This window comes from Ranitomeya variabilis, chromosome 4, assembly GCF_051348905.1.
Source record: "Ranitomeya variabilis isolate aRanVar5 chromosome 4, aRanVar5.hap1, whole genome shotgun sequence".
In the NCBI taxonomy this organism is placed as follows: domain Eukaryota; kingdom Metazoa; phylum Chordata; class Amphibia; order Anura; family Dendrobatidae; genus Ranitomeya; species Ranitomeya variabilis.
This window is the reverse complement of record NC_135235.1, coordinates 611,508,875-611,529,407: the sequence shown is the minus strand read 5'-3', so window position 1 is coordinate 611,529,407 and position 20,533 is coordinate 611,508,875. Positions and strand designations below refer to the sequence as shown.

The 20,533-nt window shown below is 40.5% G+C and overlaps 1 protein-coding gene and 1 long non-coding RNA gene across 2 annotated transcripts in view; one reads left to right on the top strand and one right to left on the bottom strand.

Annotated features, from left to right (window-relative positions):
• Positions 1–20,533, top strand: part of KIF19 (kinesin family member 19) — a 64,470-nt gene that overhangs the window by 9,209 nt on the left and 34,728 nt on the right. The window contains exons 3-6 of the mRNA XM_077253396.1: positions 5,566–5,676; positions 13,216–13,303; positions 14,224–14,360; positions 18,653–18,778. Of these exons, the coding sequence (XP_077109511.1) occupies positions 5,566–5,676; positions 13,216–13,303; positions 14,224–14,360; positions 18,653–18,778 (462 nt within the window). The remainder of the gene's footprint in view (positions 1–5,565; positions 5,677–13,215; positions 13,304–14,223; positions 14,361–18,652; positions 18,779–20,533) is intronic.
• Positions 5,575–12,259, bottom strand: LOC143766048 (uncharacterized). Its single transcript, XR_013213505.1, has 3 exons — positions 12,144–12,259; positions 8,362–8,465; positions 5,575–5,706 (listed from the first exon to the last, which is right to left on the bottom strand). It is a non-coding gene; the product is annotated as an uncharacterized LOC143766048 (long non-coding RNA).

Below are 20,533 nucleotides of genomic sequence, written 5' to 3'. Positions count from 1 at the left end.
AACATCAAATAATAATGTTCAGTTATGCACTCAATACTTGGTCGGGAATCCTTTGGCAGAAATGACTGCTTCAATGCGGCGTGGCATGGAGGCAATCAGCCTGTGACACTGCTGAGATGTTATGGAGGCCCAGGATGCTTCATCCAGAGTGTTGGGTCTTGCGTCTCTCAACTTTCTCTTCACAATATCCCACAGATTCTCTATGGGGTTCAGGTCAGGAGAGTTGGCAGGCCTATTGAGCACAGTAATACCATGGTCAGTAAACCATTTACCAGTGGTTTTGGCACTGTGAGCAGGTGCCAGGTCGTGCTGAAAAATGAAATCTTCATCTCCATAAAGCATTTCAGCCGATGGAAGCATGAAGTGCTCCAAAATCTCCTGATAGCTAGCTGCATTGACCCTGCCCCTGATGAAACACAGTGGACCAACACCAGCAGCTGACATGGCACCCCACACCATCACTGACTGTGGGTACTTGACACTGGACTTCAGGCATTTTGGCATTTCCTTCTCCCCAGTCTTCCTCCAGACTCTGGCATCTTGATTTCCGAATGACATGCAAAATTTGCTTTCATCAGAAAAAAGTACTTGGGACCACTTAGCAACAGTCCAGTGCTGCTTCTCTGTAGCCCAGGTCAGGCGCTTCTGCCGCTGTTTATGGTTCAAAAGTGGCTTTACCTGGGGAATGCGGCACCTGTAGCCCATTTCCTGCACACGCCTGTGCACGGTGGCTCTGGATGTTTCCACACCAGACTCAGTCCACTGCTTCCTCAGGTTCCCCAAGGTCTGGAATCGGTCCTTCTCCACAATCTTCCTCAGGTTCCGGTCACCTCTTCTCGTTGTACAGCGTTTTCTGCCACATTTTTTCCTTCCAACAGACTTACCATTGAGGTGCCTTGATACAGCACTCTGGGAACAGCCTATTTGTTGAGAAATTTCTTTCTGGGTCTTACCCTCTTGCTTGAGGGTGTCAATGATGGCCTTCTTGACATCTGTCAGGTCGCTAGTCTTACCCATGATGGGGGTTTTGAGTAATGAACCAGGCAGGGACTTTTTAAAAGCCTCAGGTATCTTTTGCATGTGTTTAGAGTTAATTAGTTGATTCAGAAGATTAGGGTAATAGGTCGTTTAGAGAACCTTTTCTTGATATGCTAATTTATTGAGACAGGTTTTTTGGGTTATCAGGAGTTGTATGCCAAAATCATCAGTATTAAAACAATAAAAGACCTGACAAATTTCAGTTGGTGGATAATGAATCTATAATATATGAAAGTTTAATTGTAATCATTACATTATGGTAAATAATGAAATTTAACACTATATGCTAATTTTTTGAGAAGGACCTGTATATGCTTAGCAGCATTAATGCCCTCTCTCAGACATCACCTGCTTCTTGGCTTTCCCTACGTGTCCCTACCCGGAGTATATACATACATATATACGTGGCTAGGGAGTAGCCAATTAAGGCAACTGCTGTCATGTAAAATAAACTTTTCATCATCTTTGTAAATTTAAGCCTAGATCTGCTTTCCTAGTACAATGATGAGGGTGTAAGTATATGTGTGCAGATCAGCCTCCTTCTGTCACCACGGCCGTGCGCTAGTGCCCCAGCACCCTTCCATAACATATGGCAGATGTAAGACCCTTAAGGTGTAGACACCAGACTGGGATTACACAACTTCCCATGTAACAACCAGATGGCTCCTTGAGACATCTTATAGCCACGGCTTCTTGTGATCTGCAAAGGATAATTAAGGCGATAGTATCTTAAGTGACCCCTCTGGTAAAATGCCAGGTGGGAGATGGAATAAAGAAAGTGTATAACAATAGCCAGGGAGGGTTGGTCATACATTCAAAGTAACAGGGTGTGGACTTTGACTCTTTGTACCTCTATAGATTGACATTGTATGTTGACCCATTGTATCTCTAAAGCATGCTGAGTTTGGACCCTCTGTGTCTCGATAACATTACACTTGTTGTGGATCCTTTGTATAAATTGAGGTTTGATGTGAACGATTTGTATCTCTATAGGGTTCACCTTGTCTTTGGAGGTTTGGTTTCTCTATAGGTTGGTGTATGTGGACCCATTGTTTCTCTGTAGAGATGGGACTCTGTGTCTTTATATAGTTAGAGTTCGATGTGGACCCTTTATATATCTTGTATCTCTATAGAGGTCGAATCAGTGTGGATCCTGTGTATAGGTTGACGTTGGATGTGGATTCTTGTATTTTTATAGGGCTGATCTTTACCTTGGTTCCTTCATAGAGTATACTGGGTTTGGGCCCTCTGTGTCTCCATATGGTTTTAGTTGGATGTGAACCCCTTGGGTAAGTTGACAGTAGATGGGGATGTTTGTATCTCTATAGGGCTGACTTTGACATCGGTTCATCTATACTATAGATTCTATAGGGTATGCTGGGTTTGGATCCTCTTGACTCTATATGGTTAGAGTTGGATATGAACAATTTAGATCTCTACGGGATTAGTGTTAGTTTGTATCTGTATAGGGTGAGAATCGCCCTTTAGGACGCTATTAGTTGACATGAATATGGACTGTTTGTATCTCCATTTGGTTGGTGTTATGTTTGGATCTTTTGTACCTGTATAGAGTTGATGTTGGATGTGGCCATGTTGTATGTCTATAGTGCTGGTGCTGGAATTGGACCCTTTCTGTCTCTATAGGGTAAGAGTTGATGGTTTACCCTTTGTACTTCTAAAGGTTGGCTTTAGATGTGGACACTGTATCATAATAGGGATAGTATTAGATGGGGACTCTTCACGACTCTAAAGGTTGACCTTGATTGTAGAACCTTTGTATCTCTAGTGGGTTGTCGTTGGATGTGGACACTTGTATCTCTGTCGGGTTGGACCCTCTTTGTCTCTGTGCAGTTAGACTTGGAGTATGGATTGACTTTTGGATGTGCATAGTATATCATTATAGAGCTGGTATTCGATGTGGATCAAAAGGTTAGAGTTAGATGTGGACTCTGTCTCTATATGGTCGGTGTTAGATGTAGACCTTTTCAGTCTCTATAGGGTGGAGTCTTATTAGGACCTTTTGTGTCTCTATTGGGTTGGGGTTAAATGTGGATCTCTTGTTCTCTAAAGAATTAGTCTTTAGAAATACCCTGGTTTAGGGAAAGAGGGAAAAAAGAGACAAGTGCGGTGCTTCCTCTGAGCGTAATACGTTTTTACCAACAGTTAAAAAAATTCTTTTAGTTGTGGTTATGCTCACCTTCTATCGGTAAGAAATGCACGTTGAGATTCTCAAGGAATCAATTCTTTAGGCAACTCTTCTCCGTATGTTGCATAATCCAATAAGGTGTGCAGCTCACTTTGGAGAACTATGTGTTGATCCTGCTTCGGATCCACATAGGTGGCGAATTCAAAGGGAAAATAAACTCCAAGCAAATGTGGCGCTAAGCACCTACGGATTTTTTGAATGCATCCACTTCCAGTGAAAAATGTTAATAAAAATTCATTTATTTTCTCAAAACAAAAAAAAAAAAGTATATTTGTAAAATATTTTTAAAATACAGTACTGTATTTTAAAAATATTTTACAAATATATTTTACTTTTTTTGTTTTGAGAAAATAAATGAATTTTTATTAACATTTTTCACTGGAAGTGGATGCATTCAAAAAATCCGTAGGTGCTTAGCGCCACATTTGCTTGGAGTTTATTTTCCCTTTGAATTCTAAAGAATTGGTGTTAGTTGTGGGTTCAAAGTTTGGTGTGTCTCTATTGGGTCGGAGTTGGATGTGAATCCTTTGTGACTTAACATTCTGTAACTGGTATGTGTTCTTCAACTTTAACCTTCACAAGGGGGCATGGACTTGTCAGATGCCCCAATTGCTCTCTAGTTGAGTTACCCTCTGTAATCAAAAACTGGCCAGAAGACCGATGTCCAAATTCCATAAAAGTCATATTTTACACCCCTTGAATCCAATGTCTACCTACCTGTAGTGTACTTAGCCCGTGGTTGTATATTTTATACTTTCAAAATGACATAGCCAGAAAATCGGTCACTGTCAGAAAAATCTTCCAAAAATTCCTCTTTGTATGTCCTCCAATAACAGCTGGGGTCAGACTAAATAGTTGTCTTTGTTCCAGGTAGCTGAGGTAACACCATCTGGTTGAGGAGTGAAGGTGGCCATTGTCTGGTTACATATGCTCAGGTGTACCAGTTTGGAGTCTGGCACAGTATAGTGTCTGTTCAGCTTGGCGTCATTTCTGGAATAATCTCTTATCTGACTTAGAATAATTGAGAGACGATGCTGCTTAATGCCATCTGCTCACAAAGTCCCCACTCATTTACTGATGTGAAGCTTTCCTCTGAATAATACCATAGATATTATTCCTTGAGGAACACGACCTCTTAGCAAAATGGGTGCCGAATGTCACTGGTACAAAGAGATGGACTGTCTGGTATGCAACTTGCAAAAGAGGATGAACCTTGAAAATGAATGAGGAGCAACAAATTGTAGTGAAAAATTCCCACAAATGTAGGAAACACATGGAACTCACCTCTTACTATGGGTGGCCATAGTAAAGTTGGACCTATATGGAAGAAGACCAATGGCCCCCATACTGTTTAGACTAACGTTGGACGAAGCCAACAGTCAAAAGGGTATGGGGGCATACTGAATCTCCCCAAAAGATGATGTCGGAGGAGGTAATGATCCTGTATGTCCAAATATGTACTGCTGACCCTTTTGTTCTTTGTAAGATAAGCTGATGTCAGAGGAGTTCATCAGTGGCTCTCTCATAGAGAATATAGCAATAGAGTTGTCCGTTGTATGGAGGAGTCAGGAGAGATAGCTGCTGGCTGAACCATCACTGTCTATTCTGTATAGGGACCCTAAGCAATTCTGAGAAAAGGGTCAATTAGGACATATGCTAAAATATCAGGCACTGAATTTGCTTCTTATGGTGCCCATATGCATTAGATGATCGGGACAATTTTGTTGGGACTAGTCAATTGTGCAATGTGTACAGGCATTGCACAACTCTGCGCAAATGGTAGATATCAAGGGAAGACAGAATCAGGCTTCTTGGATTTCTCTAACCTGGGCCCTTGACCCCATAGGAGATAAGGTTCTTTGCAAAGCGTGCAAGTTTTGAAGAGAGTTTGAAGGAAATATCGAACAGATATGTAAAGGGTTTGTGTAGCTTCAGTCACTCTTCCCATTCATGACGTCAGTACATATTAATATAGCCCATCGTTACCCCTTGATTGTAGATTTGGAGATTATCGAATCCACTCTTTCATGGACAGATTTAAAAAATGTGCTTGGTAGCATGGTTGGTCATTAGACAACCCATCACGTGAGAGCCATAGTAGCTGCATGGCTAATACACCAATGGGTATGGTAGATTATTGAGCAGTCATGCAAAATTATGAAAAACTGAAGAATAAGAAAACAGGGTCAAACAAACAATATACAGTAACTAAGTATTGTCTTCTCTTCCGAGCAGTGAACCATGGGGTATATATAATTCTTCAGTGGTTTTTCATGATACAGTTACTGAAAGTTATAAATCTGTGCAATAACTCCTTGCAGATGGTGGTTCTTATGGATCCAATGGAAGACCCTGATGACATCTTGAGAGCTAACCGTTCCCGTGAGAAGTCCTACATGTTTGATGTGGCGTTTGACTACTCTGCTACCCAGGTACTGTGCTTTGGTCTCTATAATGAAAGTCTGGAAGACATGTCGATGTAACAATACATAGAAAAACTGAACTATACAGTAGCATCTAGGTATCATTAGTAACATGACAAACCAATGAATAAGGGCAAATAAACCTAACATTTAGTATCTTCCTTGGGACTTCCTTGGAAACTTGGGCTATTTTCAGTTTTTTAATTTTTACTTGGCTCCAGACTTCAAATCTGAGTACTGTGAGCCCTGCAGACGCATTATAAATATTGGTAACCATCAATGATAGAGGTTATCAAAGAAAAAAGATCAAAATGCCCCAAACATCCAGGTTTGGACACACACAATAGGTGAGAAAGTTGTTGCTTTCATCGTTTTCTGTAACCTTTGCCCAATTCAATGCCATCATGCCATCATTCCAACAATGGAAGTTCCTCAGGGGAGGGAAGTCTCGACACCCAGTAGCAGAGGCAGGACCTACAGGAGCTGGATCCCTGTTGTCCAAGACCCTAATAGGAGTTTCATAATCAGCCATTGTGATTTGTATGTCCTTGTGTCTAAATGTGTTGGTGCTAATGATGATGGATCTGGGAAAAAGTCTGTATTTATTTCCAAAGGAGTAGGTGACCTTCACCGTCTTCTCAACAAGTATAACTATGAAGGCGCCAAAACCTTTCTCTGCTACATATTGCAATGTATCTAGAGAGCATGGTGCTCAGGTGGCACCTCTAGAGAGAGTGCACATTGGGAGTCTTTCAGGAATGATTCCTCAGATGTCTCCACGGCTGTTTATTATTTAACTGCTTAATGGTTTGTGCTGAACTAATTTGTCTACCAGACCCATAATAACGTTATGTAGCTTCATATGTATTGGGGGCAGTATTATAGTGTTATATTCTTGTACATAGGGGGCAGTATTATAGTAGTACTATTCTTGTACATTTGTACATAGGAGCAGTATTATAGTAATTATATTCTTGTACATAGGGGCAATATTATAGTAGTTATACTCTTGTACATGGGGGCAGTATTATGGTAGTAATATTCTTGTACATAGGTGGCATTATTATAGTAGTTATGTTCTTGTACATAGGGGCAGTATTATAATAGTTATATTCTTGTACTTAGGGGCAGTATTATAGTAGTTATATTCTTGTACATAGGGGGGCAGTATTATAGTAGTTATATACTTGTACATAGGAGCAGTATTATAGTAGTTATATTGTAGTACATAGGGAAGTATTATAGTAGTTATATTCTTGCACATAGGGGACAGTATTATAGTAGTTATATACTTGTATACTTGTACATAGGAGCAGTATTATAGTAGTTATATTGTAGTACATAGGGAAGTATTATAGTAGTTATATTCTTGTACATAGGGACAGTATTATAGTAGTAATACTCTTGTACATAGGGGCAGTATTATAGTAGGTATGTTCTTGTACATAGGGGGCAGCATTATAGTTGTTATACTCCTGTATAAAACTGGACAGTATTGTAGTGATTATGTTCTTGTACATGGGAGCATTATACTCACTCAGCAGGAGGCAACACACAAGCATGCAAGGGTGCTCTACCTGGTCATGTGAGCACTAATCATTTCACTCCTTCTTATATTGAAGCCTGGCAATCACTGCTTCTAGATCATCCACAAAATAGCTGAAAATGTTGGCGTAAATTGTAAATTGTGATTCATGTAATTGCCCTAATTTTCTTGGAGGCTACATAATTGACCAAACATTATGCATGACCAGCAATGAAGCCTATAAAGGAAGGCAAGTTGAGCCAACAGAAACTCAATAGCTCTAGCGCTTTGCTGACACAATAGTTGGACTGGCACCAATCAGACATTGATATCAATGAGATTCATCATCAAAGTCTTGTAGAGCATGTTCAATTATACCTCTCCAAAAGACCTCCCCTTTAAGAACACTCATCTCCTGAAATGACACTACTCCTCCACACTTAATACAGTGTCATTTACTGGTCTCTGGCCATCAACTTCTAAAAAAGACAACACATGACCACTGCCCCCAATCAACCACGTCTGCTGTAGCCTTCACATTTCTTACCAGCTAACTCCTTTTGCTTGGATGGAATGTGAAGGATTATAGATGTTTTAGCTTTCAGATAATGGATCCTTTGGGTCATTCCTCTAATGTAAACTTGGAAAATTGTGGCAAATATTGTATCGTCGATTGACCCTGAGTTACTGTAGGCAATTTGGAAAATAATTTTTGTATCTCTCTCAAACTTATATTGAGTCCTTCTAAAGTCACCTTTGCCAGCATTGGGAGAATCTCATAAATGACTGAACATGTAAAGAATCTGTAAAGGGGTCGGCTAGTAATCTCAAGGTTTCTTTTGTCTTTTGTTTTACTGTTCTCTCATTCATGTGTGGAGGGGATTTATTGAGTTATAGCTTTACCTCCTGATGTCTTATGTAAAGTCACACATTCCTCCTAGCACCCCCTGGTTGGTCATTGTCCTCTTCTTATTATCTTTTGTCTTTTTAGTACTGGCTCGCCCAGCTTTCCTTCATTCCTGTCTACTCTCATTATTAGACTTCGCTTCCTATTCTGTTACACTTTTGCTTTCCTAGCCGTCTTCTCGAGGCATTTTTGCCCTTGATAGAAGCCTCTGAGCAAAGAATGAGGACAGTTGAAATACAAGACCGCTCAGAGATAATGTTACCTCCTTGATGGGATCATGTTGCCTCTTTGTGCTTTGGGTTGTGTTACCTCTTCTTCTTGATGTATGTGTGACTCCCGAATTTCGTATTGGGTATTAATGGTTAACTGAGAATGCAAACAAATCTGTTAGTCCTAAGATTACTGCTGTGGCGCCATTATTTTTATTGCTCCCTCCAAGCAAGCACATTTTTGTAAACCAAGCTATTGTTAGTATCTTCCAATGCTTAGATCACCAACTTGGTTATCTCACCATGCCTGGATTATTTGAGCAAAAGGGACAATTGCCACTGGGCCTTCACCAATGCTCTCACCACATATCATTGTAAATTTCCTCCCTAACATCTTGTTGAAAATGCCATGGATGGCCATGGAATTATTTTGACATCGTATGTTCATCAAATCAAGGAAAATTTCGTAAGAACAGTTCTTACATAGTTTGGTCTGTTCTGTAGTAACATACAGATGAGAAACCTTGACTATAAAGAAACAAGAAAGAGGAAGAATTGACCCTTTGAAATATGGTGCTGGAGAAGGATGTTATCAATACCATAGATGGCAAGTAAAACAAAATCAAATCAATCTTGGAACAAATCAAGCCCGACATCTCACTCGACGCAAGCATCACCAATCTACGACTTGTTTACTTTGGACACATCATATGAAGAGAGCAATCACCGGAGGACATCGTGGTCAGAAGAATAGATGGAATAAGGCGAAGAGGAAGACCAAAAACCTGATGGCTTGATACTATCAAGATAACAGAAGAGAAGACCCTGATGGACCTATATAGACTTGCACAAGATCAATCTTCCTACAGATCATTCATCCATCAAGTATCCATAGCTCAAGATCAAGCCGAAGTCCGTTAAAAAATATAAATATATATACAGTGGTGTAAAAGTTTAGGCACCCCTGGTCAAAATGACTGTTATTGTGAACAGTTAAGCAAGTTGAAGATAAAATGATCTCTGAAAGACCTAAAGTTAAAGGTGACACATTTACCTTGTATTTTAGGCAATATATATATATATTGTCATGTTTTACATTTTAAAAATTACAAAAAGGAAGATCGGTCCATTCAAAAGGTTGGGCACCCTTGGAGATTTGTGTGCTCATATAACTTTCACCAAGGTTTTTAACCTGTCAGGGTTATGACTTGTTCACTATCATCTTTAGCGCAAAGGACAGGTGATGCAAATTTCTCAGCTTTATAAAAACCCAGCCTCCTCTAACTTTGTGCCAAAAAACAGCAGCCGTGGATGCAGCTGCCTAGCACTCTAAAAATGAAAATGGTGGAGGCCCACAAAGCAGGAGAAGGCTAAAAGAAGATAGCAGAACCATCGTTTGACTGCAAAAGACCTTCAGAAAGATTTAGCAGACTCTGGAGTTGTGGTACACTGTCCTAGTGTTCAGAGACACCTGCACAAATATGGCCTTCACGGAAGAGTCATCAGAAGAAAACCTCTCCTGTGTCCTCACCATAAAATTCAGAGTCAAAAGTATGCATAAGAACATGTAAACATTCCTGATGCATTTTGGAAACAAGTCCTGTTAAGCAATGAGGTTAAAATAGAACTCTTTGGCCACAATGATCAAAGGTACTGTATGTGTGGAGAAAAAAGGGCACAGAATTTCAAGAAAAAAACATCTCACCAAACATTTGGGGTTGTGTTGCAGCCAATGGCAAGGGGAACATTTCACGGGTAAAGGGAAGAATGGATTTAATTAAATTTCAACAAATTCTTGATGCAAATATAACACAATCTGTAAAAAAGCTGAAGTTGAAAAAGGGATGGCTTCTACAAATGGATAATGATCATAAACACACATCAAAATCTACAATAGACTACCTCAAAAGGGGCGAGCTGAAGGTTTTACAGTGGCCCTCACAGTCCCCTGATCTGAACATCATTGAAAATCTGTGGCTAGACCTCAAAATAGCAGTGCATGCAGAATCTCACAGAACTGGAAGAATTTTCCAAGGTCGAATGGATGAAAATCCATCAAACAAGAACTGAAAGACTTGTCTGGCTACAAAAAGCGTTTACAAGACGTGATACTTGCAAAAGGGAGTGCTACTAGGTACTAACCATGCAGGGTGCCCAAACTTTTGTGTTGGCCCATTTTCCCAAATTTCTACATGCCACTGTATATATTGGCACTACACAGCAACGTTATGTGCTCCTTGGATGACTCCAATTATATAGGTATTAAAATGCTAGAGGGTTCATCTTGTATATGGCCAAGAGTCTTCACAGATCTTGATCTAACCTCTTTGTCTACTCACAGTTCCTGCTTAAAAAGTGGGCATTAACCTAAAAGAGGTTTTCTAGTTTTGAAAACAGATTTCTAATAAAATAAAAAGTGCCTTTCCTTCAATGCTGCCTATAAGAGTGTCTCCATCTCTTGAGGGCTAGAAAATAATTGTATTCCCTAGGTTAGACAGTGTAGAAACTGGGTAATGCTTCATTTATCCTGTGGGAAAGCTGCAGAAAAATTGAACACAGGTTATTTTGCAATGTTAGAGCTGATTACTGGAGGGTACAGAAATCTATGGTCATGCTATCCTTCAAACAGAAATGAATTGTCAAAAATGAACAACCCCTTTATGATTTCCTCCCAGATCTTTAATGCAATATTACGGTACAAATGGGATTTTCATACAGAATTATCGGCAGCCCCTGCCTTTCAGATAAATGTAGGGCTTTTGATCTTCTATAATTTCAATGGGACACATTTTTCACGTATTTGCCCTCTAGAGGCCAAATTTGCATGAAGGAGGTAAAATCATGAAAAACCTGATTTGGAATTATTGGGGGGAATTAAGATTTAGTTAAATCGATAGGTTACTGACATTTGTATGATCTTACTAAAGCATTGTAATTGGAAAGCCCTGGTAAATATTACTCATGAAGACTCCAGTGAGCGTTAATGGCCCTTACATACAAACTGAATAAGTGATGATAATATCTTAAGTACATAATTGCCATGAGATTGCTTCCTTATGCCGTATGTCTGAAGTGTAATCTTACACTGAAGAATTCTCATACGTGGACTGAGCCGCTAGTGGACATAATGCCATTGTAGCAAATTAAGCTATTCCTTTCTTGTTGAAAATTCTCTTCTGCCAGTTCATAGCTATATTAATTTCTGGAAAAGCTGAATAATAAACAATGTAGCCTCAATGAGCGTTATATAGTGCTCCAAAAAGGTATATATTATACTTAAAGGGAATCTGTCACTTCTCATAAATATGTAATTTTTTTCCCTGGTATAAATGAAATGGTTTTCCTGAATCCGGCATTGTTTTTCTTTTGTTCCTGAGCTTCTCCGATCCTGAGATATGGCCTCCTTTTCCCTGTATGTAAATCTAGTCTTGTTAGCAAATGGGTGTGGTCTTCGTGTGAGTCTTCTTGAGGACTTCGCCCAATTTGCTAAAAAGACTAGACTAACATGCAGGAAAGAAGGGGACATATCTTAAGAACAGAGAGGCGTAGGAAGAAAAGAAAAAGAACGCCGGATTCAGGAGAACAGCGGCATTTACACTAGGTAAAAATATACATATTAATAGCAAGTGGCAGGTCCTTCTTAAAATGGCTACAGTTTCTCACCGGTAGTGCCCCTATAGAAAATTTTAATATAAAAAAAAGATTTCATGCTTTACAGATATTGCCCTCCAAAAGGGATAAAGTGACCAACAGGGTCCTATAAAAGGGATATAATGTCTCCCATTGAAGCCATATACATAGCAATATAACACCCTATATAAGAGACTGTACACACAATGTCTTTCAGACGCTGACGCATCTGCTGAGGTTTTCCTAGATGAAACCACTTCAGGAAATAGCCCCCAGTCTTGCCATCGATCTTGAAGCAAATCTACCGCCGGCAGCTTTTTTTCTGTAATTAAAATTATAACTAGTGAGCCAAAGAATGAACATGAAGAATAGTTCCTCAAAAATATTGTCCCATATAAAGTGCCCTCCAAAAGGCAGAGTGCTTTGTATTCACTCTAATAGTTATATAGTGCCCCAAAAAAGAATATAGTACCCAGCAATATTGCCCAAATCATCATTTGCAATTTTTTGGAAGTCACTTTTCTTTTTTATCTTGTGGTATTTGCTGATGTTTCTTGCATCAAATTCATCAAAATGGCATACACGGTTCATGAATTCTGCACACCCCGTTCCACTAAAATATCACAAATATTTGTGCCAAAATTTCAGGTGGAAAATCACTCCAGGGGAAGAAGAAGAGAAGAGAGGGACTGGAGCACATTTGTGACAAAGTTTGTGGCTTTTTTGAAAAGTCCACAAGTTATCAGGTCAGGCGAAAATATTTGGAAACCATAAACTTTGCCCACACATAAAAAAGACTTAAAAAAAAAAAGGTGCAAATGGAAAGGTGAATGTGGCACAAACGCAAAGGCTCAAAATATGCAAGATTGGTCAAAAAAATGCACAATAGCAATGATGAATGGACCCCATAGTGCGTCACATTTACCTAAAAAGACATAAATTGTACCCCCATAAGGGATAAAGTGTCCCACAATTGCCTCCAATGATGCTACAGTTTGGGGCAATGAAAAAGCCACCTAAATCGGCCTCAGTCCTGCAGGGAGTAAAGCACAAGGTAGGAGCACAGGCCCTAGAAGACTGTTAGCTTATGGTCATTATCATAGGGCTTTATTTTTGTCTCCTATTATTGGACACATTAGCCATTTTGAAGTTTGTTTGGACTTCTTCTCGTACTGACATTTCCTTTGGTCACATTTGAAAACTGGGTTTTTTTTGTGGAAAATACATTTTAATTATGTCATGATCCACTATATATCTATTATTTCTCTCTCCGATAGGACACCGTGTACCGCCTCACCACCAAAGGGTTGATTGAAGGAGTCATCTCTGGTTATAATGCCACTGTGTTCGCCTATGGCCCTACTGGTGAGTTTCATGAATTCAACGATACCTCATTTCTCATGCGGAAAAAAAGGTTTTGGTGCTACATAGACCTCGGTGGGGGTGTACTGGCTGGATCGCTGCTCGGCTGGAGCAGCAGAGGTTAACCGAGAAGCTCATTCATGTGTGATCAGGTTGTGTTCTCCCTCAGATTACCTGAGAGTTCTGTTACTAAGGCAACAAGACAGACGATTCTCGAGGGTTCCATGTTTTGGGGACTAAACAAAGGGGAAACTGAGGATCTTATTCTACAGTCCACTAGAAAAACCAAGTAGTCATCACATATTCTTAGCTGGAGGAGTAGGCAGATCCCTGGGGAAAAAATATTAAAATGAGGTCCTAGAGACATATAGATTGAAGGATCTGCATGACGTTCCAAAACACGCATTCTAAAATTTATCTCCATGGAAAGAAAAGGATTGGGCTTTGAAATGCAACATGCCCGATCCTTTTTTTCACTTATCTGTAACTTATCAACAATTACGCCACATTGTTTGGTACATTTAAGCTCAACCTCATGAGAACCCAGGAATGCCCTTCCAATTACCCTATTTGGAGAGTGGGTGCTGAGTGGAGAAGCCCTATGCACAGTAGGTGGTTGGCCAATCCCACAAACCATAATCTGATGTGCATAAGAACCTGGGTTGTCCTCTTCTTACTGAAATGCATGTGAAGACAATTTAGGGAGGATAAGGCTCTGTCAAACTACTCTCTCCCCAATAATAAACACACACAGGAGTCAGGGATATAGCTGTCTGCCGAACGATCATTCTTCCATCACCAATCTCGTGGGTACGGACAGCTTCAGCGTGGACCCTGTCTGTTTTTTTGTTCCTGATGTATTTTTTATTCTTGCCATACACTCGCCAAATCTCATATTCACTGTTCAATTCCTTTGTCATAAGGATGTGGCAAGACCTACACTATGCTGGGCACGGACCGGGAGCCTGGGATATACATCAGGACTTTGAATGATCTCTTTAAAGCTATTGAGGAGACCAGTGATGATATGGAGTATGAAGTCCTCATGTCCTACTTAGAGGTCAGTGGTGACGATGGTTAAATTAAAAAAAAAAATGTAAAAATTGGAACAGTTGGTAAATTACATATATGGATTGGATTGGGAGTCCCATACATGCGATCTCACTAAGGGCCCACAGTGATCCCAAAAATAGGGCTCTAGAGCTCTTTACTTTGTGCTTTCTCCAGCAGTCCCATAGACAATGAATTTATCAGAACGATTCAAGACAGGACCCCGTAGAACCCATTTCCCAAGTTCTAGAGCCCCCTTCTTTGGATTACTGGGGTCCAATCTGTCAGCTACCATAGATCAGTAAGTTATCCTCTGCCCAATAGATAAGGAATAGGGGAGAAATTATGTGCATGTTAAGGATTTTCAAACACACCGCATGCTCCATATACTGGTGAAGCTTTACTTCTGTGTAAAATGTAACACATACAGATTTGGGGGTGGAATGGCTGTAGATATCTTGTGTATTCGTGGCAAAGCCACAGATTTTTCCACAACATCTTACTATGGAATAAAATTCCAATATGTAGATCTGTGGCCGAAATCTGAGCCGGACCCTGGGATCCATACAAGGATGGATCTCAGGGTCATTATCACAAGGACATTTTCATTCAAGCTGCCCAAATTTAGTATTTATTTTTCCATGTGAAAAGAGTTGCGGAAACCCCATTCAAATTAGTTGTATCTCGTTGAATTTGGTTTGGATTTCGGTGCGGAATCTGCAACAAAATCCGTGTCACATTCGACTCATGTGAACAAAGCTGAAGGTTACGGTAAAAATAATATATGCCATATCCTGACATACTATGACTTTTTTTTAAAGAGGATTTGTCACCATGAAAAGTGGCCAGTTTTTTCTTATTTTATTTATTTTACTCCACTGAGTATGCCAGTTTTTGTTTGTATTTTTACATCTGTCATCAGGTTCCAGATATATGGGCCTTTTAACCTAGTACTAATTTTTGGGGTTTTCATCAAGTGGATGCGTCTCATGGGATTCCCTGACACTGTGTCGGTAGCCTGCTCTATATAACTAGCTTGTAAGCATCGCCCATGAGTAAAGACCATAAAGCCTGTAAGCACCGCCCATGAGTAAAGACCATAAAGCCTGTAAGCACCACCCATGAGTAAAGACCATAAAGCCTGTAAGCACCGCCCATGAGTAAAGACCATAAAGCCTGTAAGCACCGCCCATGAGTAAAGACCATAAAGCCTGTAAGCACCGCTCATGAGTAAAGACCATAAAGCCTGTAAGCACCGCCCATGAGTAAAGACCATAAAGCCTGTAAGCACCGCTCATGAGTAAAGACCATAAAGCCTGTAAGCACCGCCCATGAGTAAAGACCATAAAGCCTGTAAGCACCGCTCATGAGTAAAGATCATAAAGCCTGTAAGCACCGCCCATGAGTAAAGACCATAAAGCCTGTAAGCACCGCCCATGAGTAAAAGCCTTAAAGCCTGTAAGCATCGCCCATTAGTAAATACCATAAAGCCTGTAAGCACCGCCCATGAGGAAAGACCATAAAGCCTGTAAGCACCGCCCATGAGTAAAGACCATAAAAATGAGCACTATCTCTTGAACCATATGGCGGATTTAACAAAATAGAACGCAATTCTCACGGGAGCAGCGGGAATAAAATGAGAGCAGCCAAACCTGCCCTTTGTTGACCTAGTGACAGTTCCTCTTTAAGGCAGGGCACTTGCTATATCAGGATGTGTGTTGAGCACATAACATAATGTACTGTAGTAGTAAGAACACAGGATCAGATTTACTAGATAAACAGCCATCCCCATGGCTCATGAAGCTGCTATCTGCCTCCTTCCTACGCCTTCTGCTGCTCTTATTACATCAGAAGCGCTGATAACATTTGCTGCTTGTTTGTCTGTATCCTCCCTGTGAGGAGGACAGATAATTCCCATGGTGATGGATGGGCCCGGCCTGCATTTGTGCTCCATCTCATATGGCAGAGATGACTTTATGGCCTGTGCAATATTTGCACATTACATTGTCTGCAGCAACCAAGAAGACAAACACGGGGCTGGGAAACCGCAAGAAATTAGTGTAAAGTGAGAAGTAAATGACATAGATGGTGGATCCTGTTACCACTTCACTGACAGGCACTTAAGTATGGACGCTAAGCGAGGCATGAGTGACAACATACAAACACTCTTTCCTGAAGGCCATGTTGGTTTCTGTCTTGGATTTTTGCCATCTTAGATGGGGATTCTATAAAATAAATTGAAAAAGCAGAAATGATGCCCCTTCTTCTTAGTATACACATATTTATACAGACACACATGCATGCGTACATGTATTCGTACACAGATATATATACCCATATGTACATGTATCCATGCGCAGATATACATACTGCACATGCCCATATACCACATCTACATATATATTCATGCATTTATATATTTAAATAGATATACAAACCCAATGAAAATATACATGTATTCATACACAGATATACAGTTGTGCTCAAAATTGTTCGTACCCCGGCAGAAATTTTGCTTTCTTGGCCTTTTTTCAGAGAATATGAATGATTACACCCAAACTTTTTCTCCAGTCATGGTTAGTGGTTGGGTGAAGCCATTTATTGTCAAACTACTGTGTTTTCTCTTTTTAAATCATAATGACAACCGAAAATATCCAAATGACCCTGATCAAAAGTTCACATACCCCATTTCTTAATACCGTGTATTGCCCCCTCTAACATCAATGACAGCTTGAAGCCTTTTGTGGTAATTGTGGATGAGGTTCTTTATTTTTTCAGATGGTAAAGCTGCCCACTCTTCTTGGCAAAAAGCCTCCAGTTCCTGTAAATTCTTGGGCTGTCTAGCATGAACTGCGCGCTTGAGATCTCTCCAGAGTGGCCCAATGATATTGAGGTCAGGAGACTGAGATGGCCACTCCAGAACCTTCACTTTGTTCTGCTGTAGCCAATGACAGTTGACTTGGCCTTGTGTTTTGGATCGTTGTCATGTTGGAACGTCCAAGTACGTCCCATGCGCAGCTTCCAGGCTGATGATTGCAAATTTGCCTACAGTATTTGCTGATAACATGCTGCTTTCATCTTTCCTTCAACTTTGACCAAGTTTCCTGTACTTTTGTAGCTCACACATCTCCAAAACATCAGCGATCCACCTCCGTCTTTTACAGTATGAATGGTGTTCCTTTCATCATAGGACTTGTTGACCTCTCTCCAAATGTAACGTTTATGGTTGTGGCCAAAAAGTTTAATTTTGGTCTCATCACTCCAAATTACCTTGTTCCAGAAGTTTTGAAGCTTGTCTTTGTGCTGTTTTGCATATTGTAGGCTAGATACTTTGTGGCATTTGCGCATTAATGGCTTTTTCTGGCGACTCGACCACGCAGCCCATTTTTCTTCAAGTGCCTCCTTAATGTGCATCTTGAAGCAGCCACACCGCTAGTTTTCAGAGAGTCCTGTATTTTAGCTGATGTAATTTGTGGGTTTTTCTTTATATCCCGAACAATTTTACTGGCAGTTGCGACATTTTTGTTGGTCTACCTGACCGTGGTTTTGTTTTTACAGAGCCCAGAGCCCCTGATTTTCCATTTGTTAATCACAGTCTGAACGCTGCTGACTGGCATTATCAATTCCTTGGATATCTTGTTTCTATCCCTTTCCTGTTTTACACAGTTCAACTACCTTTTACTGTAGATCCATTGACAATTGTTTTGCTTTCCCCATTATTCACAATCCGGAAATGTCAGTGGCTGGATGAAAGATGCAAGAGTCTGTCTGGATCCCAAAAACTCACTCAGCTTTTATGCACACACACTGATTACAAGCAAACAGAACAGGTCACAGGTGAGGATGTTACCTTTAGTAGCCATTCAAACCCATTTGTGTCAACTTCTGTGCATGTAATCCGGCCAAAATCACCAGGGTATATGAACTTTTGATCAGGGTCATTTAGATGTTTTGTGTTGTCAGTATGATTTAAAAAGAGAAAACACAGAAGTGTGACAATAAATGGCTTCACCCAACAACTAACCATGAGTGGAGAAACAGTTTTGGTGTTATCATTAATATTCTCTGAAAAAAGGCCAAGAAAGCAAAACTTCTGGCGGGGTATGTAAACCTTTGAGCACTGTACATGCACACACATTCATAAACAGGCATATGTGACATTCATACATGCGCACACATACTCAGCACAAGTATAGACACGTGTTCGTACACTACAAACATTCATACGCATCTATACACATACACACTATCAAATGACATCTCCATGTTTAGTCATATTAAACTATCTTCTTCATTTTACAGATCTATAATGAAATGATCCGAGACTTATTGAATCCAGCTCTGGGCTACCTGGATCTACGAGAGGACTCAAAGGGTGTGATTCAAGTAGCTGGGATAACGGAGGTGTCCACCATTAACGCCAAGGAGGTGACAGTATACATTTTCCCATTTTCAAATTAATATTTTTGACCTGCAGGGGGCGCATAGATCATAATTTGCATCAGCTCCACTATTTCACTTTACAGCTGTTGCAAATACTTTACCCCAGTACTGCTACACTGCTCAAAAAAATAAAGGGAACACTTAAACAACAGAATATAACTCCAAGTAAATAAAACTTCTGTGAAATCAAACTGTCCACTTAGGAAGCAACACTGTTTGACAATCAATTTCACATGCTGTTGTACAAATGGAATAGACAACAGATGGAAATTATTGGCAATTATCAAGACACACTCAATAAAGGAGTGGTTCTGCAGGTGGGGACCACTGACCACATCTCAGTACCAATGCTTTCTGGCTGATGTTTTGGTCACTTTTGAATGTTGTACTTTCACACTCGTGGTAGCATGAGACGGACTCTACAATCCACACAAGTGACTCAGGTAATGCAGCTCATCCAGGATGGCACATGAATGCGAGCTGTGGCAAGAAGGTTTGCTGTGTCTGTCAGCGTAGTGTCCAGAGGATGGAGGTGCTACCAGGAGATAGGCCAGTACAACAAGAGATATGGAGGGTCACAGAACACCAGGATTGGCAAATTCGCCACTGACGCCCTGTGCTCTTCACAGATGAAAGCAGGTTCACACTGAGCACATGTGACAGATGTGACAGAGTCTGGAGATGCCGTGGAGAGCGATCTGTTGCTTGCAACATCCTTCAGCATGACCGGTTTGGCAGTGGGTCAGTAATGGTGTGGGGTGGCATTTCTTTGGAGGGCTGCACAGCCCTCCATGAGTTCGCCAGAGGTAGCCTGACTGCCATTAGGTACCGAGATGAGATCCTGTTATCCTTTGTGAGACCATATGCTGGTGCTGATGGCCCTGAGTTCCTCCTAATGCAGGACAATGCAAGACCTCATGTGGCTGGAGTGTGTCAGCAGTTCCTGCAAGATGAAGGCATTGAAGCTATAGACTGGCCCACCCGTTCCCCAGATCTGAATCCGATTGAGCACATCTGGGACATCATGTCTAGCACCATCCACCAACATCACGTTGCACCACAGACTGTCCAGGAGCTGGCGGATGCTTTAGTCCAGGTCTGGGAGGAGATCCCTCAGGAGACCATCCGCCGCCTCATCAGGAGCATGCCCAGGCGTTGTACAGTAGGGAGGTCATACAGGCACGTGGATGCCACACACAATACTGAGCATATTTTCCTTGTCATGAGGCATTTCCACTGAAGTTGGATCAGCCTGTAATTTGATTTTCCACTTTGATTTTGAGTATCATTCCAAATTCAGACCTCCATGGGATATTAATTTTATGTTTTATTGTTCTGAACACATTCTACTATGCAATGAATAAAAATTTGCAATTGGAATATTTCATTCAGAGATACAGTATCTAGGATGTGGTATTTTAGTGTTCCCTTTATTTTTTTGAGCAGTGTATTTTGTGCATATTTCACCCCCTCCTGATTGTGTACCCAGCTAGGACATGCTGTATTTTCATTAGCTTGATATATATGGTATGTTATTTTAGGGAAATTATATAATTTCAAAATGCTCTGAGGAGTCTTACTTGCCTTACAATCCACAAATGATATCTAAGTACAGTACATTGCCTCTGTATAATGCAATACAACATCTAAATAATGTAATAATGCCGTCATACTGTGCCCAATAAAAAATGCTGAATAGAATGTGTTTATAGACCAGTAATTTTCCCATAATGTCTCTGT